Raw genomic sequence first — 27,556 nt, forward strand, 5'->3', positions numbered from 1 at the left:
AATTCCTGTTTGCGGATTTACCAAACTGAGGGAATGAATTTTATTTGTATTTCACCCCCTGGCACCTGGCGGTCTCCTGAGATATGCACCTTGGGCAAATAATGTTCTCTGGTCTGTCAGATATGATCCCAAGGAAAAACAGTTGTGGTTGCCCGGAATGCGCAACTCAGTCAAAGAGGAAAGGAATGATGGAGCAGAAATGGCAAGAAGAAAATAAGCCGTGTTCATGAAAATATTCCATTTCTCATGTCCAACATTGAGAGATGGAGAAACCGGCAGAAGCAGAACAGCCGTGAAGACCACCAGGGCCCAAACACAGAACCAAACTAGCACAGGCACAAAGCAGGGATCACAACGGTGAAAAAAAAAAAAAAAAAAAAAAGTTTTCACCGAGCCTCCCTGAATAAGGTGAGAGGAGGAGGAATCAGGGCGGGGGGATTAAATGGACAGCTCATGAGAGGAGTGCAAGGACTGGAGGAGACAAAGGGATTCCCCGATGGCATCTCATCTCATCTCTCTCTCTCTTTCTTTCTTGCTCTTCTTTTCCCTATTTCCCTCCTTTTTTCTCCCAATAAATCATTCTGACTTCTCCTTAACCAACTCATTCCCAGCAGGCAAAAAAGAAAACTGTAACAATCTCACTTCGATACACCAGTCCTCTCTTTTTCTATCCCCTTTCCTGTCTCTTTTTCCAGTCTGCCCTTTCTCTCACCACAAATAATACCCTAGACGTGTATCGGAGGTGATGGAGGTGCCGGGCTTCAGCATTCAGTCAACTCATCAGACATCTGATTCCTGTAAATTAAGACAGATAATGAAGATTTACAGACATGCTACAACAGTCGTCTCTGGACGTTTTTTTCCCCATTTTGCTACTGCTGCCATACTGAAATACAACAAATAAAAGCAGATATGATTCTTTTAGGACTTTAGTAAGCAAACAACATAATGAAGACCGAGGAACACGCAGATCGGTCAGGGAGGAAATGGATAAGTTGTCCATGAAAACTCCAGAGTTTTCATGGACAACTTATCCAACTCAGGTTAGAGACACTCTCAGTAGGAAAACCATTTGTCAAATACTTTCCGCAAACCGAGTCTTTGTGGAAGAGTGGCAAGAAGAGAGTCATTGTTGAAAGAAAGCCAACAAGAGGCTCTTGTTAAAATCACAGGAGAGAGAATGCATGGAAGAAGTGACCTGTGTCAGAGGTGACCAAAGGTTTACTTTTTGGTCACAAAACGTCTGGGTCAGAGCTTCGCCTTTGAGCAGGGTTCCAAACAGGAAGCTACAAATAAATGGTGTAAATGAAATTAAATGAAGATCCTTTTTAGACGGGCTGCAGAAAAACAGAAAAAAGAAATAGCGACAGACCAAGAGAAGACAGATTTTGTTAAGAGATCTCACTTGTAAAAAATAGCGGGTCTGGGGCAGCGCGGAGGAATGGTTGCAATGCTTCTGCCTACCAGCTGTTCTGTTGAAGCCCACCAACAGAAACAGATGAATACAAATACTTTACATATTTGTATTTGTTAAACACAAAAACGTTCAAAACAATGTCATTTTTTTACCCTCTTCTGTTTAACAATCATTGAGGATTTAGGTTGGAAAAATGACAAATGTGAAAAAGGTTCAGTGTGCATAAATTCTTCTCTGCGAGGCAGCAGCTTTCAACGTGGATCACTTACAAAAGAAGTACATTTGGTTCAGTTTTGTGGTGAGTCACATTTTCCCAGAGGGATTCCCCCCTTTATGAGGAGGACTGAAGATGAATAAAACTAACCTACTGTGTTTGGAGGGGAATCGGGATTTTTTATTTATTTTTTTTCACCCCCGTCTTTGCATTAATAAGACAACTGTGCGTGCAGGTGTGCTTCACTGTGGCGAAAAGGCTGAACGTTGATGGAATACACTGGTTGCAGATGATCGCTGGGTCGCATCAAGAGCGGGATGTACTTTTGCAGCATCACTGTGAAGCGCAGGTACTGAAGGAAAAACCTTGAAGTCGCTCCGATGTCCGGTGATGTGCTGCACCTCGGCCACAAATCTTGGAGGAATGCGCCTTTTTTTTCTGTCTGTCGCTCGCAAGGGGGGTGGAGTTAGGAAGTGAACGAGTGCTGCCTACCAAACAGAGAGGAGGAGGAGAAAGCTGGAGGAGAGCGACGTGCGGGCAGCCTGCTCACCGTGCACGATGGTTGTAGAAGGGAAGAAAGCTTGATTTTGTTTTTTGTTGCTTTGCTGCAGCTTTGAGTTCGTCTGCGCATTTATTGGGAAATAAGCTGCAACAGTTAAAAAACCCCAAAAAACTTAAAAAGAGGAGGACTTTTTCTTTTCTTCTTCTTCTTATTATTTTTTACTGTTGATCCTTTATTTTTATTTTATTTTATTTAAAACAACCTGCACCCAACTCCTTCTCGGACTGCTTTAAGGACCCGGAGGAACACCGACCTCCCGCTTGGACCCAACGCCGACCTGCGACACTTCTCTGGCGGCCTCAGCAGCAGCAGTTCCCCGGTGAGAGGAGGAGAGGGGGGCGCCTCGGTTATAAACACGGACCATAAACCCCGTTCTTCGAAGCTCTGGGATCCGCTGGTGGAAGAAGAGGAGGAGGTTCGCACAGTCTGGTGTTACAACAGACTTTTACAACACTTCTTACCCAAACAGCATCTCTGAAAGTAGCCCGTTTGTGTGCATGCATGCGTGAAGCTTTTTAAAATGTTTTTCATTGTTTTTATTGCCTCCTTCTCGCTTGCTAGGCATTGCTGGGATGTTTGAGCCGCGCTGTTTGGTGGGGTGACCGAGAGAGAGAGGGAGAGAGAGAAAGAGAGAGAGAGAGAGTGGCCGCAGAGACCGAGAGAGGAGCCGGGAGCATGGCTCTGGCAGCGCTGTCTCTTTGGGTGCTTACGAGTCTCACCTGGGGCAGCGTGCTCCAGGTGCCAGCCAACAGGCACTCCGTTTACTGGAACAGCTCCAACATACAGTAAGACCCACGTCTTTATCCCTCTTTATCTTCGTTATTAATACTGGACAGCTCGTTTTACACTTTTAATGCATTCCCTGCTCTCTTTGTATGTGTTCTTTCTTTCTTTCTATTTTTTTATTTTTTTATTTTTTGCATGCCCGTCTATTTTTTCCTCTTGATGGAAAAGGTTGCACAAGCCTGAGAAAGAAATTCAGTGGAGCTATTTTTGAATCCTGCTCTGCCAGACCCCCGCTGTGTGGTCAAGGTGGCTCCAAAACATCTTTTCAACACCCTCTGCTCCACAGCTGCTCAGACATATTTATATTCCCGCTCCTTGTAGTCTGCTTGTTACAGTTTATTCCCTCTACGTTCATGCATAGAGAGAGGGAGAGAATGTGACTCCTCCATCTCTCATCTCCGCTGTCTTACTGTCTTCTCTTCTGTGTGATTCAATTAGGAGCACTTCTTCATGCTGACCCCATTGTGTTGCAGCAGTGTCACCGTTCAATCTCTCACTCTCCAAGTTGCCATCTCTTTCTGTTCCTCCCTAACTCCCCTTTTTCTGGTTTACACGCAGAGCCTGAGTCATTATTTTTATCCTCCTAATCCTTTGCTTCTCTGATCTGTCTTTTTTTTATTCCTCCTCTGTTTTTTATTTAAACATTCTCCTCATGAGTTCATGTATGGCTCTGTGCCACCGGATTTATAAGGAATGCAGCACCAGTCTGCAGCAGGATAGTAAAAATCGTTCATGCAAATGTACATTTATATGAAAACGAGCCCATTTGGATGCAGCTTGTCTCGGAACCATTGAAATATTTTCTCTGAATCTTGTTTGCAGATTGATTTATTGAGTTCACAAAACAATTCAATTACAAAAATGGTCTTATTTTCTCTTACTGCACTCTTTTTCTTTTTCTCACCATGGAGTGAGTCCTGTCTTTGTGAATGGTTTCTGGTACTAGACATCACTCATAATATCTGGTGTTTTGTTCTGCAGCATCTGCTATTTCCAAGGCTGAACATTGAGAAAAAAACAATAATTCCGTACTATTAAGGGTACAAACATCATGTAAGGCTTGAGGAAATATGCTGTTGTTTTCGAGCAGGGGGTGGGGGTGACATAAATGATTTTAACCGCTGGCGCCAACTCCAATTGTAGGCCAGCAGTTTCTAGCTTACGGCGTGAAATAAAACTATTAGAGGCGAGGGAGATTATTTTATAGCTCATAACTGGAGAGCTGTAAGTAGTGGATAAAGTAACAGAAGCGGAAACCACTAAGGTCTTAGTTTGTGACGTGTTACTGGAAGCATAATGGCAGGAAAATGCTGCACACTTAAAGCTCAAGTGCTTTAGCTTAAATTTTCTTGCTTTTCTCCTCATAATTTAAAATCTCCCCCAACTCCCTTACTTTGAACTATAATTTAGGTAATAAATGCAAATGAAATTCCACCTTCAGTTTTTACATCTGAGACAGAAGTTGGTTTTTGCAAGGGATGCTTAAAGGCATAAAGAAAAGCAAAGGAGTGGACGATCACACTATCAGCAAGGCGTAACTCGAGCAGCGTTAACCTTGTCGAAGCTTTTAGTTCTGTCGTTCGTCCGTTGATCTCTGCTGCACATCCGCAGCCAGAAGAGGTATTTTCTTTCCAAGAAAACGAAATATAAATAATATGGAATAAATAAATAAATAATATGCCTAACCTTTAACCTAGCACTCTTGGACCCGAGTTCTGCAAAGCCCAGCATTTTCTCCCCCCTCCCTTCCTACTGCTACTGTTTTCATCCCAGAGGCAGAATATTCTTAGCTGGTGCAGTGTGAGTGTCTTTTACAAAGAAAAAAAGAAAAGAAGAGGTGGTTAATTAAAGAACATTCTGATCTCTGTGGACCTGTCTCATCCCTGATCCTCACATCGCAGCCTTTTTTCTGTTCTCTCTGTGCTCAGACACCATGACAGCGGCCTGATCAGTAAGGAGCAATAACCTTTTTTTTTTTCCAGAGATGCAACCATCAGTCGGTTGGAGATTGAAGCCTGCCAATTTATTCCTGATCAGCTCTGATTAGTGATTGGCAAATCGAATGCTGAGAATTTTTTTTTTCTTTTTCAAATAATGCACTTATGCTAAGAATTAACATCATTTTTGGTTTTAGAATGATTCAACAAATAATATGGATTTTATTACACATTTTAGGCTGTAATGAAGTGCAGGTTAGGAAGGTGTGCTTTGATGCATAAATTGAGATAATATGTAAATCCTTCATTCAAAATTTCATGTCTGAAAAGCACAAAGCAAAATTGTCCTTCGTGTGTCGTTCGAGAGAAAAAAAAATTGAATCAACCTATTTGCCCTTGATTGACTGTGATTGGTGATCATCAGGACAAAACATTTTTTCTGATTGGTTAAATGCAATAAAAATGAAAACTTCCACTATAGATTTATCAATAAGATTGTTTTTTAGTTTAATATAAAAAAAAAATCAAAGGCTTGTATATATCAGGAAACCTACAGCACACTATTCTCTCCTCTATGAGTTAAGTGGTTTAGTCATGGACACTCAAAACCAAGGTTGATTGTAAACTTCCTGCTATTATTTGCGCTATAATTTATTTATTTTTTCTATTTTATTACTTTAAAATGTTCTATCTATCTATCTATCTATCTATCTATCTATCTATCTATCTATCTATCTATCTATCTATCTATCTATCTATCTATCTATCTATCTATCTATCTATCTATCTATCTATCTATCTATCTATCTATCTATCTATCTATCTATCTATCTATCTATCTATCTATCTATCTATCTATCTATCTATCTATCTATCTATCTATCTTGAAATTCCTTCATTTTCTGTTGAACTTAAACAGCAATAAGAAAGAAAACAGACTTAAGAAGGGCAGAAATATTCAGTTCTCTTTATTCAGACCACAACATGCGTTAGTTTCTTTTGGGTAAAAGTAAAACAGTATCAGTAGGGACTCTCGTCCTTCTCATCAACCACCAGTACAATTGCTTCCCTCAAGGGGACGCACCACACTTTGGGAATCTTTGCTTGACAAAAAAATAAAAATAAAAATAAAAATTTGAATCAGAAGGTCAGAGCCAAAGAAAACCAATCGTATTGGCCTGATGAATGCATCTCTAACACCCAAGCATACCATTCTCAGTTAATTTGCAGGCAGAGAGCCATTGATGCCTGCATACCAAGGCTAAAGAAAAAAACTGTCCAATTGCCTCTTGTGTACACCAGAAATATGTATTTTTTTTCTGTTTCTCGGGTTCAGTTTCCACCATTTATTTTAATCTCTGCCAATAGTTACAAGCTTGGCTGGCATGCCTTCTAGCCACTGGCGGTCAGCCTCCCTGGAGTTCCTCTAACTCGCAGCGTAGTGCGGAGGCTTGCAAGGCCAATAATAAGCTGTACTATTGCTGTCAGTTTGAGTGGTAAACACATTGTAAAGCCTCGGGATGCTGCAGCTTCCCGAGCAGCTCCTAACCCCGGGCCACTCATCAACCACAAGAAACGGGCTAGCAAGGATTAACAGCCTCATGCACTGTAACGCATGCAAACAGATGCACGAAGCTTGGGAAATTCCAAAAAGTTTGCACACACACTTCTGGAGGTTTCTCCCTTATTAGGGCATAGAAGTGTCTTTAGATGTGTGTTTTTATGTGTGGGAGTAAGTGTTTGCTACAGATGTCTCTGTTCACCGATGGGTGACGGAAACAGAGACAAATCCATCAGTCCGTTAAATCACACATTATCTTCCACCACCTGGCAATTAACCACCGCTGTGAGCAACCGTATACATGTGTACGAGTGTAATTCAATAACACGGCCGTTAACTTGATTAGCGATATCTCTCAATTTATCAGTTGCATATTTTGCAAGCGATTACGTCCCGTGTTTTTTTGTTGTTTCTGCTCATATTGCGTTCAGGCGTTTGTGCATGACGGTGTCACCTCCAAGGCAGGTCATTGAAACGTGGCCAGCTGTTGCTCGTGGCGTTTTCTCGTCACAATGTTGAGCTTCCATATGTTTAGTAATTGATATTGAGCTGAAAACTGTTTTCTATTCATGCCACTCATTGAAGAAAGCAAGGAGAGTCACATCGGCTGCGAGAGAAACAATACAAGAGTGAGTGATGCTGCGAGAAGACAGAGGACGAAAGTCCGGAAGGGTGAATTTTGAGCTGAATTACAAAAGAAAAAGGGGGGAAAGGGTCAACACAATAATAGCAATAATGCTCAGCTCTGGTCCGATGGATTTTTTTTCTGTGTGTGTTTTGCAAGACAAAGAGGCCTGGCATTCTGCCCCTAGCATATCATCAAACCCAGTTGTATCCCAGATCCACTTAAGACCAAAGTATGTCTGCTCAAAGAAAGTTTTAATCCTAGAGCTCCACCTGTGTGTGAGCCTGACACCTGCATGCCTCGCGCAAGGAAGCCGCACCATTCGTCCTAATCACATGACATAAGGATCAGATAATTCATTAGTGAAGAATAATAAGGCCGTGCCGCGTACATGGGTGAACGGATCCGGGTTGCCGGGTGTGAAGATGTGTGTGCAGATGCTCTGCACTGAGGCCTCATTAATTAAAAGCAATAGGGAACTCCTGCGTGATGGATCACTGGTGTTTGCATAATATGATTCAATGTTGTTGGCTCTCCCATGCTGCTGCAGGTCTCTTTGTGGAAGTAAATAATCATTTTTTTCTGATTGGGAAGGTTTTTTTTGTCTTGTAAATGAGCGAAGGAATACGGGGACATGCATGCAAAAAGGGAGCAGGAGGGAAATTTCTGTCGTGCCTCATTAATAAGTTGGACTTTTTAGGACTGTGCTCAGTTCCTCACATGAAGCCCTCCATGGGAGGTGTTGCTTTGTGGGGTACCTTAATGGGAAACTGTCAAATTAGGTTGGTCTGACTTTTCCCACTACTTTAAGGTGTGTTTCCTTGCTTTGAAATCTTATTTTTCTTTTCTACGGCTACGCTTTATGAATGCTCACATTCTCTCAGGTATTGACCAAATCTCTGTTATGCATGGACCTCACAAACATGCCTTTTTGCTGAATTGAAAAAATGCATTGACCTTGATTTGTTTTAGGAAAACAAACCCAGAAATATTCAGGTGATAAATCTGACTTGAATGCTTTATTTTTTTCAATAGATTTTACTGTAGTGACTGGCTAGTCAGATGCATTGCTGTGAAAGTGGAAGAGAGATTGAAGCGCTGGCACTGATCTAATTTTGAGACAGGATAGTGCCATGGTTTAGATTCCAACTAAAGCAGTAAAGATGCACGTATCGAACGGTCAAAGAGCCACATGGATCAATATTTCTCAATCGGCTCTAATCTGACATTGACAATTAAGTTTAATTTATTTATTCCTTTCCTGTAAATGGAGCAAAAATAATATAAAAAAAAAATGCATAAATTTCAGTCCACAAATGCATGATCAGACAGTGTGTTCCCTGTGAGACTTTGTTTCTTGAAAATTAGATAAAGGTTAGAGACAAAGGTTTATTTATTTATTTAATTTTTTTTTTAATAATGTATTTTCTTTTTGATGGATTTAATGTTACAATCTCTGTCAAGAAAATTGCTTTGGAGTCTTTAGACAATCAGTTTGGGTCAAAATTAGAATGAGCAATGAAACTGGCCAAGAAAAACCTGATTTGTGTTAAAGACGGGGAGGCTGTCAAATTTAGCAGAAATGTTATCGATCAGGATGAATGTAGATTTTAACAAAACAAAACAAAACAACAACCTGAAAAAATAGGCTTGAACCAAAATTTGTTATTATTTCAAATTTAGGCAGTTTAATGTGGAGCCAGTTTGACTAAAGCTGTGGATGGATGATAGTATCTTAGGAACAAAGCTGATGCTGCCAATGAACTTATTTTTAGTTTTCAATATTTCTAAAGAGCTCACCGTGTAGCGTGGTGAATTTGAAAATTAAGAACTGCACAAAAGCAGGGGATTTATGCAGGCTTCATTTATTTTCAGTGGACTGTTGAGTGATCTGCTGAACTAAAAGTAGTGCATGAGGCCTCCTCTCAGCTGTAGCCCTGAACATTATTAATGGGCCTTGAGTTGCAATACGGGAAATTAGCTCAAAACAGGAGGAATTGTTATTTGTTATTATAAGTTGAATAATTAGTTATTGTGATTTTTTATTTTTTATTTTTTGGGATATCTCTGATCTGGTTTCCATTTAGCATTCTAAACATGTGCTTCTAATCTAGAATCTCATCAAGCCACGTGAATGATTTTACAGGACGTGTAAATTACTTAAAGATGTCACTGTGAGGATGAGTTATTGCTTCGCACACTGTGGTGCTTTCTGAACAGTGGGAGGATGATTAAAAGCTTCTCTCTGCTGCTGTCCATGACGCCCAATTACAGTAACGTTCCAAAACCAACAGTCTGACCGATGCACCTGGGGTCTGGCCAGGTGTGCACAGATGCGAAAACGCAGGGAGTTCAAAATGTGGAGTCTTTCCTTCTGTGTTGCTGGTTCAATTGCTGACCACAATCTGCTGCTCTACTGCACTGATAGCCCTTAATCTGATCGCCAGGGAAATATAGTTGTAAAAAACACAGAAGGCTAGAGCCAAAGCTGGCATCTAAACTCACCAAGGGACTTCTGTGTTAATCTACTGTCATGTGTTATATGATGGGAGGTTTAGAATGGAGGTAATTAGGGAAGGCAGCAATTTTACTTGATTAGAGATATACTTTAAAAAAAGTTTCTTAGGAAACTCTTGAATTAAAACAAGCAAAACTGGACAAGAATCAGAATGAGACTTTTTCAATAAATGCTGCATGCTTTTAATATTTAGGAATATATGGAGGCAAAGAAAGTCCAATTAGATACAATACAACCTGGAGAAGCAAAGAAAATGTACTCAGATATAAAAAACAAGAACCTAAAGAAGCAAAATCTATTTGCTTCTTCACAGATTTCCTCTGTTATTTCTTTGTTTGCACTCATCATCAAACAACTTTTAATACCAGGCATGGATAACGTGGGTAAATACAAAATACTGTTTTGAAATAATGGTTTTTATTACAAAGGGAAGAAATGTATCTAAACCTGTTAAAATATGAATTATCTGTGATTATTCACATTTTCTTGGTCCAATTCTTTTAGGCTAGGCCTTAGTACTGGCTAACCAGTGCAATCAAGAACCTGCTTATTGGGAACCCGTCTGACAACCTGACGTGGGCTAAAATATATAAAAAATAAGCAACATCACACCTCGATCTGAGACATTTTAAGAACAGGTGACAAATTGGTCAGTTGGGAAAAGGGCTATCCTCTAATGCAGAGAATGTTGAAATAGCAGTGTACTCGTCTTGGAGGTACGTAAAGAACCAAGAACATAATTCAAAGCACTGCAGCCCCCACTTACCTAAATGAAGATCAGACAAAATGGCATCCAGAGGAGAGCTAAACAATGAAAACCACTGGTGACCAAAAAAAAAAAAAAACATTTAACAAAAACATCTTGTGGATCCTCAAAGATCTTGCAAAAATATCCATTGGACTCAAGAGACAAAAGTGGAACATTTTGAAAGTTTTGCCTGCTGTTACACGTGGCATAAAACTAACATTGAAATTTCAGAAAAAGCACATCATACTGACATTTAAAGTAAAAAGGTAGGTAAAGGTAAAGGTAATTTTATTTATATAGCATGTTTTCATCAACAAAGCAACACAAAGTGCTTCACAGGAATTAAAAGGAAATACAAACAAAATTAAAGCTGTGAAACATTCAACGTTTGGCTGTTGTGGAGAATGTTGGGTAAGAATATGTTGGGCATATTTTCAGTAGTTAAGCAAATAATCCGAACTGTCTAAGGAATACACAAAGGCTACTGCTCAATTAGTGATGTTGGCTGTAATAAGAGATGATGGAGCTAGCTGAACATATCAACTCTGTAGCCACTGTTTTAAAAAAGTTAAATCCTGTTTTGCAGTTATTGTTCTATCACACACAGTGTATCGCCACCTCTGCTACTAATATAAAGAATCATTGATGGTTCACGGCAGTGCATGTTGAATAAAAATGATTATGGGATATTTCCTAAAGAGAGATTGAATTGGCCATGTGTTTTCATCAGTGCCTCTGCTTCAATGCTTTTTGTACTCTAGAATTTGCAGGTTCTATGAGCATCATCCATTTTTTATAACTTTAAATTTCGTCTCATGAACTGTAAGTGTCCATTTTTTACAGAGTGAAATGACTGTGTCAAAATTGTTCTCTATTTTCCCCCACTTTTAGTAACATTTAGTAACAATATGGAAGTTTTCAAAAAGCAACGTCTCCCACAGCGACCGTGTTCTTAGCAGTGCGTAAAAACACGTGTACCGTTTCACACATGAGATGTTGTTGATCTTAGTGTTGCCCTGTAAGCCGATGCCTAAGCTCCAGGAGCGTAATCAGGTGCTAATAACAAGGCTGTGATGTTTACAAGCTGTTTCAAAGTGGGTTAGGCATTAGCGTGCATGAAGTGTGTGAGCGTTTTCATTGATACCTACTCTATTTCCCACAGGCACTGGGGATTTTGAGGAGGAGGAGGGCGTAACTAATATAGGCTCGCACACACACACATGCAGATAACAGATGCTCATATGGTGTGTTGATATCATGGCTAATGATAGCAGCGAAACAGCAGTTACGAGGCCATATGCTGAACCCGATCAGAGCAGAGCAGAGCGGCCTAACACTTATAAACTCTACAGATGAGACAATTAGTGCTCTGCTACATAAAGGCTGAGCAGTTTCATGTTAGATGGCTGCTGTTTTCATCAATAGCACATGTTGAAATTGACTGCAGGCAGACAGAGGACCTACACAGCGTTGCTGTAGTCTTGACAAAAATGAGAAGTCTAGAATGTAACGGAGTAATGATTGTTTTCCTTTGCTGGAAGTGTACAAAAACGAAAGTAGTTTGGAAAACTGTTTCCATCCATCCGTTTGTCCATCCGTCCGTCCATCCATCCATCCATCCATTGTAGTAATGTAACTCCTCAGTGAGCAGAAATTATTGTTAGTTGTTCAGCCTTGATTATGAATAATGTCCACGGTTTCTCTCAAACAGGTTTCGTAAAAATTAATTATGCACGGAGATGAGAAAGTCTCTTGGAGTTTGAAGGTTCGATTTAGCAGCTTCAAAAAAAAAAAAAAAAAGACAAGCCAAAGAAGATTCCTCGCTTCACCAAACTGCACAGAATTATGCTTCTTCCATCCACTGAGAGAGCGTGGTAGAGAGCGAGCGAGTCTTTAATTGAGGTTTTATCCATTTAAGCTGTCACTAAGAGGCCAACTCTGAAACCTTTTAACCACTCTCCGCTCAGTAATGACACGAATCAGAGAGGAGATGTGTTTGTGTCGGCGATGTGGCGCGAGCGGGTGCGCGCGCGTGTGTGTGTGTTAGCGTTTGCAAAGCGGGAGGGTAATTATGCGGAAATTGGGAAATGGCTAAGTGAATTATGACCTTGTTTCAGCAGAAGGTTTTAATCAGGCCCAGCCAGGCCAGAGAGGGAGGCGGAAGATGTTTGGCGCAGAGAGCACTCTGCCGCTGATGGCAACAGCGAGCAGCCGGTGAGGCTGACACTCAGCCTGCCTGATGTGTCAGAGGGAAACTAGTCAATCACCTCACCACTCACAGAGATACTGTCAAATCGGAAATCCGTTGGAGGAAAGTTTATCCTTGGTGAAGAGGCTGAGTGTATTTTTTAGTGTATTGGTTGTTGTATCATTTTTCAGTTACTTTGTAAATCTGCTCAATATTTGGAGTGGGGACAGATTACTTCAGTGCTTTCCATATTTTATTTTGGCATCCCTGGTGAGTATGTGTGTGAAAGCCTCTAAATAAGTAGATGTTATGGAGACTTGGAGAACCCAAGATGCCACTCTTGCTGCATTTCTCTTTTGAGATTTTTTCTGCCTCCTTTACATTCCTCCTTATTGTGGGTGGCAGTAAGATTAACTTGTCTATCACATGTCCAGTACTTTTAACGTTTTAGTGGTGGCTCCGACTGTAGACATGGCCAAGTTTAAGTCAGTAGTTATTTTTCTTTTAACCTGACCTAACTTTTCCACAGTTTATTATGAGATTGGCCTCTGGTTACATCATATGTTTATTGCTGGTAAAGAGGACATTAAGTTTTCTGATTAAGACAAAAGATTAAACAAACATTTGGTTGTTCTTCTCCGCCACATCGATGGACATAAATTATTGACTGGATCGTTTAACAAAATTCAGTTTGAGATTATGCTGCTGTAATTAAAGACATTGGTTGAAGAGTTCTTAAATCTTTACATGGGGTGTAATCCTGAAGGATGTAGTTTTTATTTGTTTAATTTCTGTATCAAGCTCATTGAAAAATATATTGCTGAGCAATGATTTATCAATCATTGCTCAGCAATATATTTTTTTTCAAACTGGGCAAAAGATTTAATTTTAGCCCTGATTTTGCCCTGAAAATACCTACCTAAATTTATGCTGCTCAGTTTATACTGTATCTCAGTCTGTTTAGTCTTTGTAAGTTCATTTTTACATTCCAGTAATGAATGAAAAAAAAACAAAAAAACAAGTTAGACACACTATCCATATTGTTATACTAAACTTTAACTTTTAGACCAAGTTCATCCTATATTCTGCTGTCAGGATATCTGATTTACAAAATTAAACATATTTTCAATCACAAACTGACCTTTGTTGTGGTGATTTTGGCTTCACCAAATATTTTCATTGTGTGTTTCAGCTTCGGTGGAAATCAGAAGTGCCAGATTTGATTTGTCAGCATTTTAAGAGTACCACAACAGAGTGACCGCCAAAGTTAGCATGTGGTTCCCAGCTCACTGTTGATGCTAAACCAAAGTATTGCTTCAGTTCAGACTACATTTGATCATCTTTTATCTGAAACACTTGAACTAATTAAACCTGAGTTCGGAAAGTTGCAAAAATGACTCAGATCTTTAAATCAGTTTTTGGACTTAAGAAGCCTGTATTCTGTGAAAGCATTAAAAGGGAGAAATAATTGGAGCACCACCTTACAATCTGACAAACAATAACACAACAATAAGTGGACTGGTCAAACCTGTACTTAATAAATAAAGTGGAGTATGCACATTTCAGCTGAATGCAACTGATTCACATACAATTATATTCAGGTTGAAATATTTTGACATGCAGTCTCATTCCATCAAGTTACAATAGAGCAGAGTCAGACTCAGCACGTCATAAAAGGCCAGTTGTTTTGATGTTTGTGTCTGAGTAGACAAATTGCTTCACTACTTTAAGTTCAGACTAATTGATTAATCCTGCTCTTCAGATGTGTGTGGGGTCAGCAGCTCTGCTGGGTCTCAGCCTGCGATGCGTCTGGTCTGGCTGTCTGTTTCTGCTGGCGTTCGATCGATGGCGTCCTGCAGACAATCCACTCTTCTCCTGAATGTTTCAGCCTGTTTTCTCTCTCCCTCATCCAGCCCTCCCGTCCTTCTCTCTGCCTCTCAGTCTTTGCTGTCGGCTCGGCCTCGAGGCATCATTTCCTCTCCTCATCTGCATCAGTGTAAACTCTCCAGGCGCTCTTCCCTTCAGACAATGAGCTCTCACCATGCGTGCATATGTTTGGATATTTTCTGGACAGATTGCTTTATTACAATGAATTCCATCTGTCTTCCCATCTTGGACAGAATGTGGTCAAATGCTAAATCTCATCAGAAAGAGAAGCCCTTCGCTCGTTTTTAAAGGGTTTTTGTGTGTGTTTCTGAATATATTTGTATCAATGATTATTTTCTAATGTGGAAAAAAATAAGTTCAAAAATATTTCACGGTTTTTTAAAATATTTTTTAAATCTGGATCTACTAGAAACTAAATGAAGAATTTTATTTAGTTGATAAGACAGACGTATTTGAGGCCGGATTTTGTCTTAATGATCAATCTTAATGATCATCGGCACAATATCACAGAATTTATAATATGTGTCATTAATTTAAAGCAGGGGTCCCCAATCTCGGTCCTCGAGGGCCGGCCTCCTGCATGTTTTAGTTCTCTCCTTGGTTTAACGCACCTGAATCAGATGATGGCTCGTTAGAAGGCCTAAGAATAACATTGACATGCTGAAAAGGTTGTTGGTGCCACCAGGGAGAGAACTAAAATGTGCTGGATGCCGGCCCTCGAGGACCGAGATTGGTGACCCCTGATTTAAAGTGCACAGTAGCTACACATTTCCACAGTTTGTAGTGACAGTACTTGGCTATTAACCTTCAGCTACAATGAAACATTATAGTATGAATGTTGTTTTGGTCTGATTGTACTTCACAAGAATGCTTTTGATGGCATTCTGGACTTTTCCTTTGTGGGGGTCAGAAATTTTTGTTCCCAGATTTCTGCATAAATTCATCCATGAGGAGGAACCTTCTTTAGCGGCTTTATGTTAAGGCTGTTAATAATGTACAAAACCTAGACTCAGAGAACTACACAAATTATGAAACAATTGAGCACAATCTCAATGGCAGGGAAAGGTTTTCTGTCAAAGCATTATAAAATATGCCTATGGAGACGTGGAAGTAATATTCATAAATAGCTTGGTTTTAGAGTTTAGAACAGTTGATATTTTTTGATGTTTTACACAACTTTTACATGCTCAATATACATATTTTTTTTTTTATTGGACCAACCCTTACTTCCTTTTTATTCTGATTTTATATTTTCATAATGTTTTTCTACCTATATTGGTAAAGAGAAATCATGATGTCTTATAATAAATGAGATATTTTTAAATACACTCAAGCTGTACGAAATGTAGTTCTTTCAGTGCTACTTTGTAACTAAAGACAGAAATTGCCCCAAAAAATAAAATGACATTGAAATATTTTCAAGAAAAAATGAAACCATTGTTACACAATTAGTCATAATAGCTAATAACAAGCACATGAAACCGTTTTCATTCAATTCAGAAGAAACCAGCCTAATTATTCAGATTACATATAACTGTCTCAATGAACAGTGTTTAAAACTTATATTATATTGCTGTCATTACTGTCTTTTGAGGACTGTTCATTAATCAGAAGCACCTCCAAAATAAACAAATTAGTTAGGGGCCCTCACCCTTTCTCAGATCCATGCAGGATGAAACTATGAAGTGTGGTTGCTAAAATTCACTGGGGAACCTACAAGAGTAACAGACTAATGTGGAAAAGCTTTTAGAATAAGTCAGCAGGCAGAAGCTTCCATTTTCCTTTGAATTCACAAAATAAATGAAAAACCTATATTTTCTGAAAGCATCCTTTAATGAGTCCCAGTGGAAACATGCAGCATCAGTTGCCCAATCTTTCAATGCTTTATCTATTTTATGTTAAGGGTGTTTAAAATGTAAAATACCTAGTCTCAGGGAACAGCACAGACTGTGAAACAATTGGGCTTTATCTAAATGCCAGGAAAAACTATTTTCTGACAAAGCATCATTTATGCTTGTGGAAATCGCTGAACATCTCAGGAATCTGAATTAAATCAGGAAAATACTTCTCCCAATCTCAAACTTTATGTGGAACTTCCCTATGGACCTTTTCCATAGTCAGTCAGACAATGGTAAACCTTTCAGCAACAAACACTCTAGGTGAGTTTGGCCATAAAACAAAGGATGAGTGGAAAAACACTCCATGCCCACTATTGGGTACAGTGGAGGAAATCTTATTGAGAGCATGGTTTCAATGAGACCTTGAAATAGCGGTCTTTTTACAGTAAAAAGTTTTCTCACAACTGAAAATATTTGGCAGACATGTTGCCAAATCAACTATTCTTCCATAACTATCTCAGCCTGTAGATGTAAATCTTATATAGAACATGTGGAGTGAGCTGAAAAGAGAAAAAAAAAGTCTATAAAACTGCTGTTCTTACCTTGTTATGTATGTTGGAACTTTGTGTGTTACACTGGTCCAAGCATGAGAATGTAAAGGAGATTTTTATGAAGTATCAAGTTCTATCAGGTAACGAAAGCCTGCATGACACCTTTTCACCTGGATTGAGATCAATGGTGTCTAGTTAGAGTTCAACTGAATCCAACAAGAGTTTGATGCTTTTTTTCTTGATGACAGTCATCTTTTATGGCTTTCCCATATTTAAGGGTCAATTGACCATATATCGGAATCAAAATTCCACCCTCTGAGTGATCAGATTGTTATGAAAACTGACTTCACGACCTACTTTCTGAATAAGAAAGTAGTGTCAGTCAGTGCAAATGACTGACAATCAGTTTCATCGGCAGTTTTAAGAATCCATCATGCACAGGTTGGCATTGCTGCATCATCTGCATTGTGGTTGTGTAAATGGTGTGGCGGTGACACACATGGTTAGCATAACGAGTGTGTGAGAACTATGGCGTCCACGCCCTTATGTTTTTCAACATTTTCAAAAAATGTCTTGCACCCTGGCTTAGCTGATGATTAAATAATGTAAGATATAAATCAAATACTGAAGTTTGTAAAAGAGGCACAATTACCTAAGGCAGTTATTGAAAGGAAAGATGTATATGCAGTAGTATGAATAGGATACAGAAGAAGTGGAATAGTCAAAAATTCAAGTAGAGAGATTTTGTAAAATGGACTCAACTTAAATGTTGAATTTTTCAAAAAAAAATTCTACAGTAGAAGTTTATTTTAGGGCTTTTTAATCATTTTTGTCTGGGTTTTATGAGTAACATCCTCATGTTTCCAACCTTTCACAACATGACTATTTTTATTTTCACGTGTGTTTGTGGGAAATGCAGATTCATTGCTCGCTCGAAGTAGGAACGTTCATTAAGGGAAGACTGAGAGCTAGCAGTTCTGGCTGGCCCCGCTTCCAACACCCACGCTGTCTGCAGGCTCTGCTCTGTGCTCCTACGCTTTGAGGTGCAGAAATATGCTAGTGCTGCACATGAATGAGCGCGTACGATCTTTTGCAGCCCAATCGTCTCTCCTGTTCAACTAGCTTGCTGTTAATTAGAGTGTAAAGTCCAAGACAGCTGCTTGAGGTGGATAGGTACGCTGTCTTATTCTGCTGATGGGATAGAAGGGGAGGGAACTGGAGGAGTGGGGGTGTCCGTGGAGAATGTGGGGGTAGAAGGGTTCTTGTAATGAATGTACTGCAGTTAAAAAGGATTCTGTGTCACTTCCCGGGAGAGTGGGAAATAAAGGTGGTGGAGGAGGGAGAGAGGGAAATGTGGGAGGAGATGTAGTAGAACAGGATGCGTTGATAGAGTAGAGTTCTTCACAACCAGGAAAACACTCCTCCCATTCTACTATGTGCAGATACCAGTGTGTTTGAGTATGAGAACTGGTGCCCACAGCCCACGAGTGTCCCACCCATCCCCATTTATCCACCCATACATATGCATATTTCTTTTTTCTCCACCTTTACATCTGTTTTTATTTCTCCGTCTGTATTTTTCACTTTCATAAACACACACACACACGCAACCTTTTCACTAACATTCTGGCACATACATATATGTAGGGAAAACTCATTTCACAGGGACAATCTCTGTCATTACCTCCCACAGATTCCTCAAGGGAGTTCATTGTTATTTTCTGCTAGCCGCAATCAAATGAAATGGAGCCAAGAGAGAGAACACACTCCTCCGCACATAAACAGATAGAAAAACTCACTCTATCCAGTGCTGTTTGCTAAAGTGTGATTGAATAAAGCATTGGGATGCCAACTGTACACCCACTTCCTCTCTGGGTTATGAATAGCTGCTCATATTACTACTACAATTCCTTTATAAAGTATTCATTAAATTTTTAGACATTTTGTCATGTTACAACAATGCACATCATTTTAATTTAATAGAATTTTATTCATTAAAGTTGTGCATAGTTGTCAAGTGGAAGAAAATAGACATGATTTTCTATAGATATTTTATTTATTTATTTTATTTTACAACAAAACATCTAGAAAGCGTGGCTTGCATTTGTATGTAACCCACACCTCTTCCTCCTGACTAATACCGTCTTGTCAGTTCAGCTGGAAGGTCTGGATAGGTTTTAGCTGCACCACACTAAGAGTAAAGAATATTGTTTCATAACCTTACTCTCTTTTAAACACCTCCATGCCTTGATCCTTGGCATGTCTGCTGCTCCTTGGACTTCATGATGTTGTTTGTTCAGCAATGTTCTCCAACAAACCTCAGAGGCCTTCACAGAACAGCTGGATTTATACTATGATTAAATTATACACAGGTGAGCTTTATTTACAGATTGGGTGACTTCTGAAGGCAGGTGTTTGGTCCATATTTTATTTTAGGGGATTAGAAAGCAAATGAACACTAAAGGTTTTATATTTTTATTTGAATATATATATATACCACCTATATGTTACTTTACAGCATAAAATCCCAATAAAATACTTGAAGTTTTTCGCTGTAAAATGACAAAATGTGGAAAGTTTTATGGTATAATAATTCCCTAAACTTGTTTAAAGTAAACACTGCAACATCTGTGATGCACCAGGTGTTGCTGTTTTCTGTAAAATCCTTTGACACAATCACAAAGCATTGCCACCATCGTCCTAGACCAGTTTTGCTCAGCGGTGTCTGTTGGTCTTTTTTAAAATAGGACAGAATAAGACCTGGCAGAGAAAAGAAACCTAATGGAGGGTGAAGGGGAAGGACTGAGGGCACCAAAGAATAGAAAAAGAGAGGGCATTGCAGAACAGCGGTGCCAAAACCAGGGACAATTGTAATGAAAATGGCTGTTCACATGACCACAATAGCGCCTGACTGACAGCACTAAAGCAGCGCGGATGAGCTTATCCCGATCACTCAGGGCCTTGACTGGGGAAATCACAATGCCCTGGAGATCTGTCCTTTTTGGGCTCCAAGGATCACAGAGCGTCCACGGTCCCCCAGTCTTGGCCCTGAAACGTCCCCAACATTACCATATCAATGGCGTACAGGCTGTTCCGCCAAGGAGCAGTGCGGCTAGCGATAGTGCTCCTGGTTAGCATCAGGAGCTATTCACTGGGATGTCAATGCTAACTCAATACTCTGTGTGTGAATGGAAAGACATGTAAGCTCACTCCTGTAGCGTGAACCTGTGTCTGCAGAGCATTCAGGCCTCTGTCTGTGCCTGTATACGAGTCTGTGGGTGTCTCGCTTTCTTGCTTTATCTCTCTGGCTCACTCTGTTCTCACCTTCTTACAAATACTTTCAAGGCTTGTATATTTTTTCAATAGTTTTGTTATGCCAACTGAAATGAGTCCAAAGCCTAACAATTTATAATTCTCCAAAGCTGACAGCCAATAATTTGTTCAGTTTATTTTAAAACAGATTTTTTCTCATGCAAGTTCTGATCAGACACTTAAACTGTTCATTGCTGAAAGTGGTTCAAGGTCCCACTTACATCGTTCTCACAAGTACTGCTGTTCAATAATAATAATAAAAAAAAGCAAAATACAAAACCTTTTCTACCATGAAGTTAGGACAATTATTCTGCTGAGAAAAATATAATTAACCACCTCAGATTAGGTCACACCACTAATCCCATCTGTTGAAAAAGGCTCTGTCGATAATACTTTCAAACGCTTCAGTTAGTCAGAATTATTTATGTTGTGAGTCACTCACTTTTATAAAGTTTAAACAGCCCTTTCTATTTTGATGACGCCTAAAGATCATCACTGATGGAGTCCTCTTTAAAAACTTTCTGGGTACAGCCCTGCTCAGCAGTCTTAAGGAGACACTCAATATGTGCAATAATATTAATGCATTGGTACGTTTGAAATACTTTGAGTACAACGTAGTAAATTAAAACTCACTTAAGCGTTGTACACAGTGGATTTGACGTATGTCAATAGCAATCATTATTAATTGAAACTCCACCTCTGTGGCAGAGTCCACTCAGATGGGATGTCACACTCAAAGTCTGGCTTGATATGAAGTCATGAACCCAGTAGAAATACAGAAATCTGTTGAGGAAAGTTCTGCCATGAAAACAGATTTAAATCCTAAATGTTTCAGCTCTCACCTCTAACTTAAAGTCTGAAGACCAACTCAGCCACTGCACACCTTAGTCACGTTATCAGACATGTGCAACATCTGCACAATACGCCACAAGTGCACTCACAAGTTTTAAGTTTTTCGTTGAACAATATTTACTAATGTTGGTAATGTCTGGCAGTCTGACTTCCTTATGCAAACACTGCTGCTCTTTTCTAAGGCAGCAGATACCAGAGGGATGGGAAACATTAAATTTCACTTCATGGCATTATCTCTTTAAACCCTTTTCCAGTATCATAAAAGGTCATTCTTTCAGCATTATCAGTTGGTTCAGTCACTACAAGTTTGAACTCTTTCTTGTCCTTACAAGGACGCGGACTCTGCCTTAATCTTTTAAATATATTGTTGGTCTGTACTTCGGACTCTTTGCAGTAACTTTAAAGATTTTCCTTGGACTTTATTGGGTTCCCTCATTGTTATTTCTGGCCACTCATTCTGCTTCACAATGAGAACATTCTGAGTTGTGTGTGCTTAAAAGAGAAAGGAGATGTTATATATTTTTTGTGTGTGTGTTCAGCTAATAGTGCTTTATTTATCACCATTTGTGGTAACTTACTGTTTCCTGTCAGTTAAATTGGATTACCTTTGGTATTTTTAATAGACTCAACAAATTACATCCAAGGACCAAAAGTTGATCTTTTGACACAAAGAGTTACATTTTCTTTGTTGGATTGAGAGTACACCAGATACCTTAAGTAGTGTAGTTTTAATAAGTATTACATCTTTATTACTAGACAGCACACATTAGGCAGCATTTAATTACATTCCTAAAGATATTGATATTTATTGCTGCTTTAATGTTGCTGTCTGGTCATAAAATCGTTAAAGCAAAAATGCCAACAATATTTTCAGTTTTTACGATAACGATGATATGATAAATGCCCATTCCTTCTGGCATCTTGCCAATGCTGTTCCCCACCTCTCACCAAATGACCACTGGAGGTAGTAAAAGACAGCAGGAGTTTGTGTAAATATAATATATAGCATAAGGCTATATTGCTTGTTGTATAAAAGGACAAGATTTTATAGGAATCTTAACTTTCCAAATGTCTTCTGCTGTTTTCTGGTAGTATAATAACACTAACTAAGCAAAGTGTTTATATTAGAACCACAATCATTGCATTGTTAAATGCTGTAACTTACTTTGCTTACTCCTAAGGTCTTTGGAAATGGGTATCTTGTCACTTTATACGACGAAAGCAACTTAAAGCATAACTTAACTTAAGATTCTTAAGAAACTCTGCATTGTTTAAAAGTCAGCATTCAGGTATAAAATCTGCTCATTCCTCCTCAGTGAGGGTTTGCTTCCAGCAAAATGACTGAAAAGGAGCAGTTAAACTGGGTGGGAGATTATGTTGTGAGAGCAGGTTATTCCCTCCTTGTGCTGGGAGGATATTGTATCACGGGACTCCAGCAGTATATGGCCTTTTATGTTGTTAAAATGGCATTAGAGATAATAGTCAGTAAGGGTACAAGCCACAAAGTAGTCTTAACCTGATTATTACGCAACAGGGAGGAAATGGATGAGCTGAAGAAGATGGGCTGCTTTTTAAATGTTGCAGAAGGGATGGAAAATGAGAGTCGAGAGAGAGAAAGATTTGAAGATGGTCTATTGGGAAGAAAATCAATTCAAGTAAAAGAGGATAAACTAAATGAGTGAGGAAGACAGGTAAGATATTGGCAGTATAGATGTCCTGTTTTGTCATTGGAACTTAGAGCCACAGGGCAGGACGTTGATTTCCAACTCCCGTTTTAATCTGTCTGTTTCCACTTGAGATCTGTCACTGAGTATCGGCAGAGAGCTGAAAGGTTATCATGTGGCGTCAGGTAGCAGGCCGACTCTTGGTAGCGGGTTTGTCATTTGTAATTAGAGAGAAAGGTAGAGCGGCTTGTTTTTTTCCGCCCTCAGCTCTCCTCTGTTCTCCTGCTGAGGGCTGTCTCTGAGTATCGACAGACAAGCGATGAGGCGGACACTCTCGCACAAATACATGCACTGACACACAGTTGATGGGCCAAGTTTGATTCCATTAAGTGGAGTTTGTCAGTTAGTCGGTGCATCGCCAGACTGAATGCTGATGGCCGTGGTGCAGAGTCCCTCAGAGCTGAACAGGATCTGAAGCATCTTGTTCCAGACACTTGCAACATTGAGGGTGATTGAGGATTAAGTAGGCATTAAGGATACAGCTACAGCACACACTGGAAAAGCATTTAAGAGAAGGAAGTATGGAAATGAGCATGGAAAACTTCCATCCATGCTCCATTGATTGTCTGTGTATCCATCAATTTCCTCAGCCATGAATTTGTCGACCCGTCTCTCCATCCCCTGATGGTTCTGCAGGTGCCAATCTTAGAGTGTGACCTCCATAGAAATATTTCTTTTTTGGTGTTTGTATTAGCTAATTTGGGAACAAAAACAACCTGAGTATAGTAAACCCACAGTATTTGCAGGGATTGGGGACCTGTGAATAGCCAAAATCTGTGAATACCTGAGAGCCCCTCTAAATACACTTATAATTGCTTATTTCAATAGTTCAAATACAAAATATACCCTGATATGCATTATTACAAACAGTGGAAGCCACCTTGATGGACTTTCGTTTCTCTTCTCTTTGGAGTTGTCATGAAGTGGGGTGGTGGTGGTGGTGAGGCAGACGCAGCAGACCCAGATGAGGTGAGATGAGGAGTTTAATTATGAATAATAAACAGAAACAGTCCACAAAAACTCTGGCAGCACGGCTGAGCGGAAGCCAGGGCTCACACCGGTAGCAACAGGCAATACGAGGACTCGACGTACATAGACGTAGCAAGACGTACACAGACTGACACTGACGTTACAAGACGTAGGACCCGACGACGACAGACACACACAGGTGACACTAAATACACAAGAGGGTAATCAGGGAACGAGACACACCTGGGAACTAATCAAGGGAAGACAGGACAACACGGAGACTCAGACACACAGGAAACTTCAAAATAAACACAGGAAAACACAGAACACGACAGTACCCCCCCTTAACGGGCGGCTCCCAGACGCCCAAAAACGGGAAACCCAAAGAGGGTGGGCGGAGGGGAGCTGGATGGGGGGTCCAGAGTCCATAAACAACGAAAAACAAACCCAACCGGGTGGGCGGAGGCACAGGAAGGCCAAGAGTCCAAAACAAAACCAACCAAACCCAACTGGGTGGGCGGAAACACGGGAAGGCGGGAACCACGGAGGAGGTCAGGGGGCCGACCTCGGCGCAGGAGGCGGGAACCACGGAGGCTGTCCGGCGGCCGTCCGCGGCGCAGGAGGCGGGAACCACGGAGGCTGTCCGGCGGCCGTCCGCGGCGCAGGAGGCGGGAACCACGGAGGCTGTCCGGCGGCCGTCCGCGGCGCAGGAGGCGGGAACCACGGAGGCTGTCCGGCGGCCGTCCGCGGCGCAGGAGGCGGGAACCACGGAGGCTGTCCGGCGGCCGTCCGCGGCGCAGGAGGCGGGAACCACGGAGGCGGTCCGGCGGCCGTCCGCGGCGCAGGAGGCGGGAACCACGGAGGCGGTCCGGCGGCCGTCCGCGGCGCAGGAGGCGGGAACCACGGAGGCGGTCCGGCGGCGCAGGAGGCGGGAACCACCGAGGCTGTCGGCGGCCGTCGCGGCGGCAAAGGAGCACAAAAAGTCTCTAGGGCCGCAGGCGGCGGCGAGCACAAAAAGTCTCTAGGGCCGCACGGCGGCGGCGAGGGCAAAAGTCTCTAGGGCCGCCTGCAGGCGGCGACGAGAGCACAAGGAGTCTCTAGGGCCGCAGGCGGCGACGAGAGCACAAGGAGTCTCTAGGGCCGCACGGGGCGCGTGAGGAGCACAAGGAGTCTCTAGGGCCGCACGGGGGCAGCGACGAGGAGCACAAGGAGTCTCGGGGGAAGCACTAGGAGTCTCGGGGGAAGCACTAGGAGTCTCGGGGGAAGCACTAGGAGTCTCGGGGGAAGCACTAGGAGTCTCTGGAGCGGCGGCAGGAACGGGCTCGGGTGCGCCGGCTGGAGCGGCGGCAGGAACGGGTCGGCCCGCTGCTGGAGCGGCGGCAGGAGCGGAGCTCAGGTCGCCCGGCTGGAGCGGCGGCAGGAACGGGCAGGCTGGGTCGCCCGGCTGGGGCGGCAGCAAGGAGCAGGCTCGGTGCGCCCGGCTGGGCGGCCAGGAGCGCAGGCTCGGGTGGCGGAAGTGTTGCTGGCGGCTCCGGCTGCGGAGGGTCTGCTGCTGGCTCTTCAGACGACGGAACGGGGGTGGTGGATCGGGAGGACAGAGTCTTGGGTCTGGGAGGCAGCGGTTCTCCAGCCATGACAGCTAGCGCTGCCTCACGCTCCCACTCTGCCTCCCTCTGTAATGCCACCAGCCCAGGATGTGGAAAACGGGGAACCCAGAAGTCCAGCAACAGACCCAAACGGATGGCGAATCCAAGCCGTCTTGTTGCCGCGTACGGCTTGGCCATGGCAGCCTCATACTCCCGTATGGTCTCTAATAACTCCTGCCACTCCTCTGGGTCCATGATAGATTCTGCTGCTCACCTTTCAGCTTGGTCGGGTCCTTCTGTCATGAAGTGGGGTGGTGGTGGTGGTGAGGCAGACGCAGCAGACCCAGATGAGGTGAGATGAGGAGTTTAATTATGAATAATAAACAGAAACAGTCCACAAAAACTCTGGCAGCACTGGAAGCCAGGGCTCACACCGGTAGCAACAGGCAATACGGGACTCGCATAGGCGTAGCAAAGGCGTACACAGACTGACACTGACGTTACAAGGCGTAGGACCCGACGACGACAGACACACACAGGTGACACTAAATACACAAGAGGGTAATCAGGGAACGAGACACACCTGGGAACTAATCAAGGGAAGACAGGACAACACGGAGACTCAGACACACAGGAAACTTCAAAATAAACACAGGAAAACACAGAACACGACAGGAGTACAGCCGGTCAGTACCAAAGAAAATAAATGGTGCTTCCAGATTGGTTGCTTTGCAAAAGGCAGCCAATAACATGTCAAGTAGCATTGCACCTAAACATTCCTGCTTCCTAAAATGCATTTTAATTTAAATATTTTAGATTACCTCTAAATATTTTATTTGTTGACAAACTCTCTGCAAATAATTTGCGGTTATGTTCCACAGAAAAATCAGACAAATGGTAAATCTGTCAATACTAAACCACAAATATGCAGGGGGTCCACAATATTCTAAAATAAATTGGTCTCAAAATGTTTGGAATTTTAACATAAAAAGCCTTAAGGAACACTGCAACACATGTGTCACACATATACAAATTGCTTATCTTGAGTTGTATGCCCATGTATTCAAGGTAAATGCACTTCTGAGTTGTGGTCATGGTTAATAAAGATTCCTTCTTGAGAGAAGGGTGAAGGGGTGGGGGTGACTTTGGAAGTGTAGGAGAGAGATAATCGGAACAGGCAAAGAGTAAGGTTGGAGGGCTGGACTGACCAAAAAGAGGAAGATAAATGCTGAAGGTGGGTTCTCTGAGTATGAAAGCCTACGTGCCTCTTTCCCTGTGCCATTGATGTATTCTAATGCTAAGTGTGTAATGCTGGGCCTCGACTGGTCTCCGGGAGAGACGAGGCTTTGATAGACACAGGCGAGCCCTGGGACAGATCCCTTTTGCATGCTATTCATATGCATATCTGTGTTTGGGTGTATGTGCGTGTACAAACTGTTATTTAAGCAACTGTTTTTAGTTGTTTGTGCCAGTGGTAAATTGCTCTCATTTCCATATCAATGTAAGCATGTTTTAGGCTGTTTTCAGCATCACACACACCCTAATCCCATATTAGCCCCGAGAAGCATGGTGGATTTCTGGTGTATGTTTTTAAGGTTTAGTAGCCGACAACTCTGTTTGTGTGCATGGGTGTGTGTGTGTGTGTGTTTGAATTTTCCATGGAGGAAACATTAAAAATATAGCTAGGTTCATGTGTGTCCACGCTGTAATAGGACAAACCTGTTGGAGTAATTTAACATCTGCAAAAGAGGGCAAAACATCTCACCAGCATGTCCAGGACCACCTCTTCAGTGATTCTCAATTACAATCTAATTGGCAGCTCTCCATGACATTTGAATGTCAATTTTGGATGGGAAAGTTGCATCAACTCGCACTACAAATGAGGTTTACTGGCAAAATGTACAAACTGTCAACTGTTTGCAATAAACAAATAAAACAAGGCCAATTTAAATAGCTCATGTCTAATATTACGAGGTTACTTGAAAGTGTACCCATAAGGACTCCTTTGTAGTCTTTAAATTATTTAAAGACCACAGTAGTCTCATGACAAGTATCTTTTGCTGTACAACCTGCTGCAAACATAATGTATCATCATATATCCTCTTCTGGTAGCGTTCATGAGGTATCTGAGCCCACACCTAATGGGCAAAATTCATCCAGTTTATTTATATTCCTGGCTTGTGTACTATAACTTCTTTTTTTGAATGTTTGAAATATACCCCAACTTTTAAATTGACTTAATAGAATTTGATAATAGATTTAACAGACTGTTAATAATGCA

The 27,556-nt window shown here is 41.4% G+C and overlaps 1 protein-coding gene across 2 annotated transcripts in view; it reads left to right on the forward strand.

The window, feature by feature from the left end:
• The first annotated feature begins 2,129 nt into the window (after nucleotides 1-2,129).
• efna3b (ephrin-A3b) overlaps nucleotides 2,130-27,556 on the forward strand; it is a 74,156-nt gene continuing 48,729 nt past the window's right edge. Inside the window, exons 1-2 of one of the 2 annotated variants that reach the window (XM_044116762.1) lie at nucleotides 2,130-2,608; nucleotides 2,755-2,978. In XM_044116762.1, coding sequence (XP_043972697.1) covers nucleotides 2,869-2,978 — 110 coding nt within the window. In that variant the 5' untranslated portion in view covers nucleotides 2,130-2,608; nucleotides 2,755-2,868. The remainder of the gene's footprint in view (nucleotides 2,609-2,754; nucleotides 2,979-27,556) is intronic. The other variant, XM_044116763.1, reaches the window with a different exon arrangement.

This window comes from Gambusia affinis, linkage group LG05 (assembly GCF_019740435.1).
Source record: "Gambusia affinis linkage group LG05, SWU_Gaff_1.0, whole genome shotgun sequence".
NCBI classification, from domain to species: Eukaryota; Metazoa; Chordata; class Actinopteri; order Cyprinodontiformes; family Poeciliidae; genus Gambusia; species Gambusia affinis.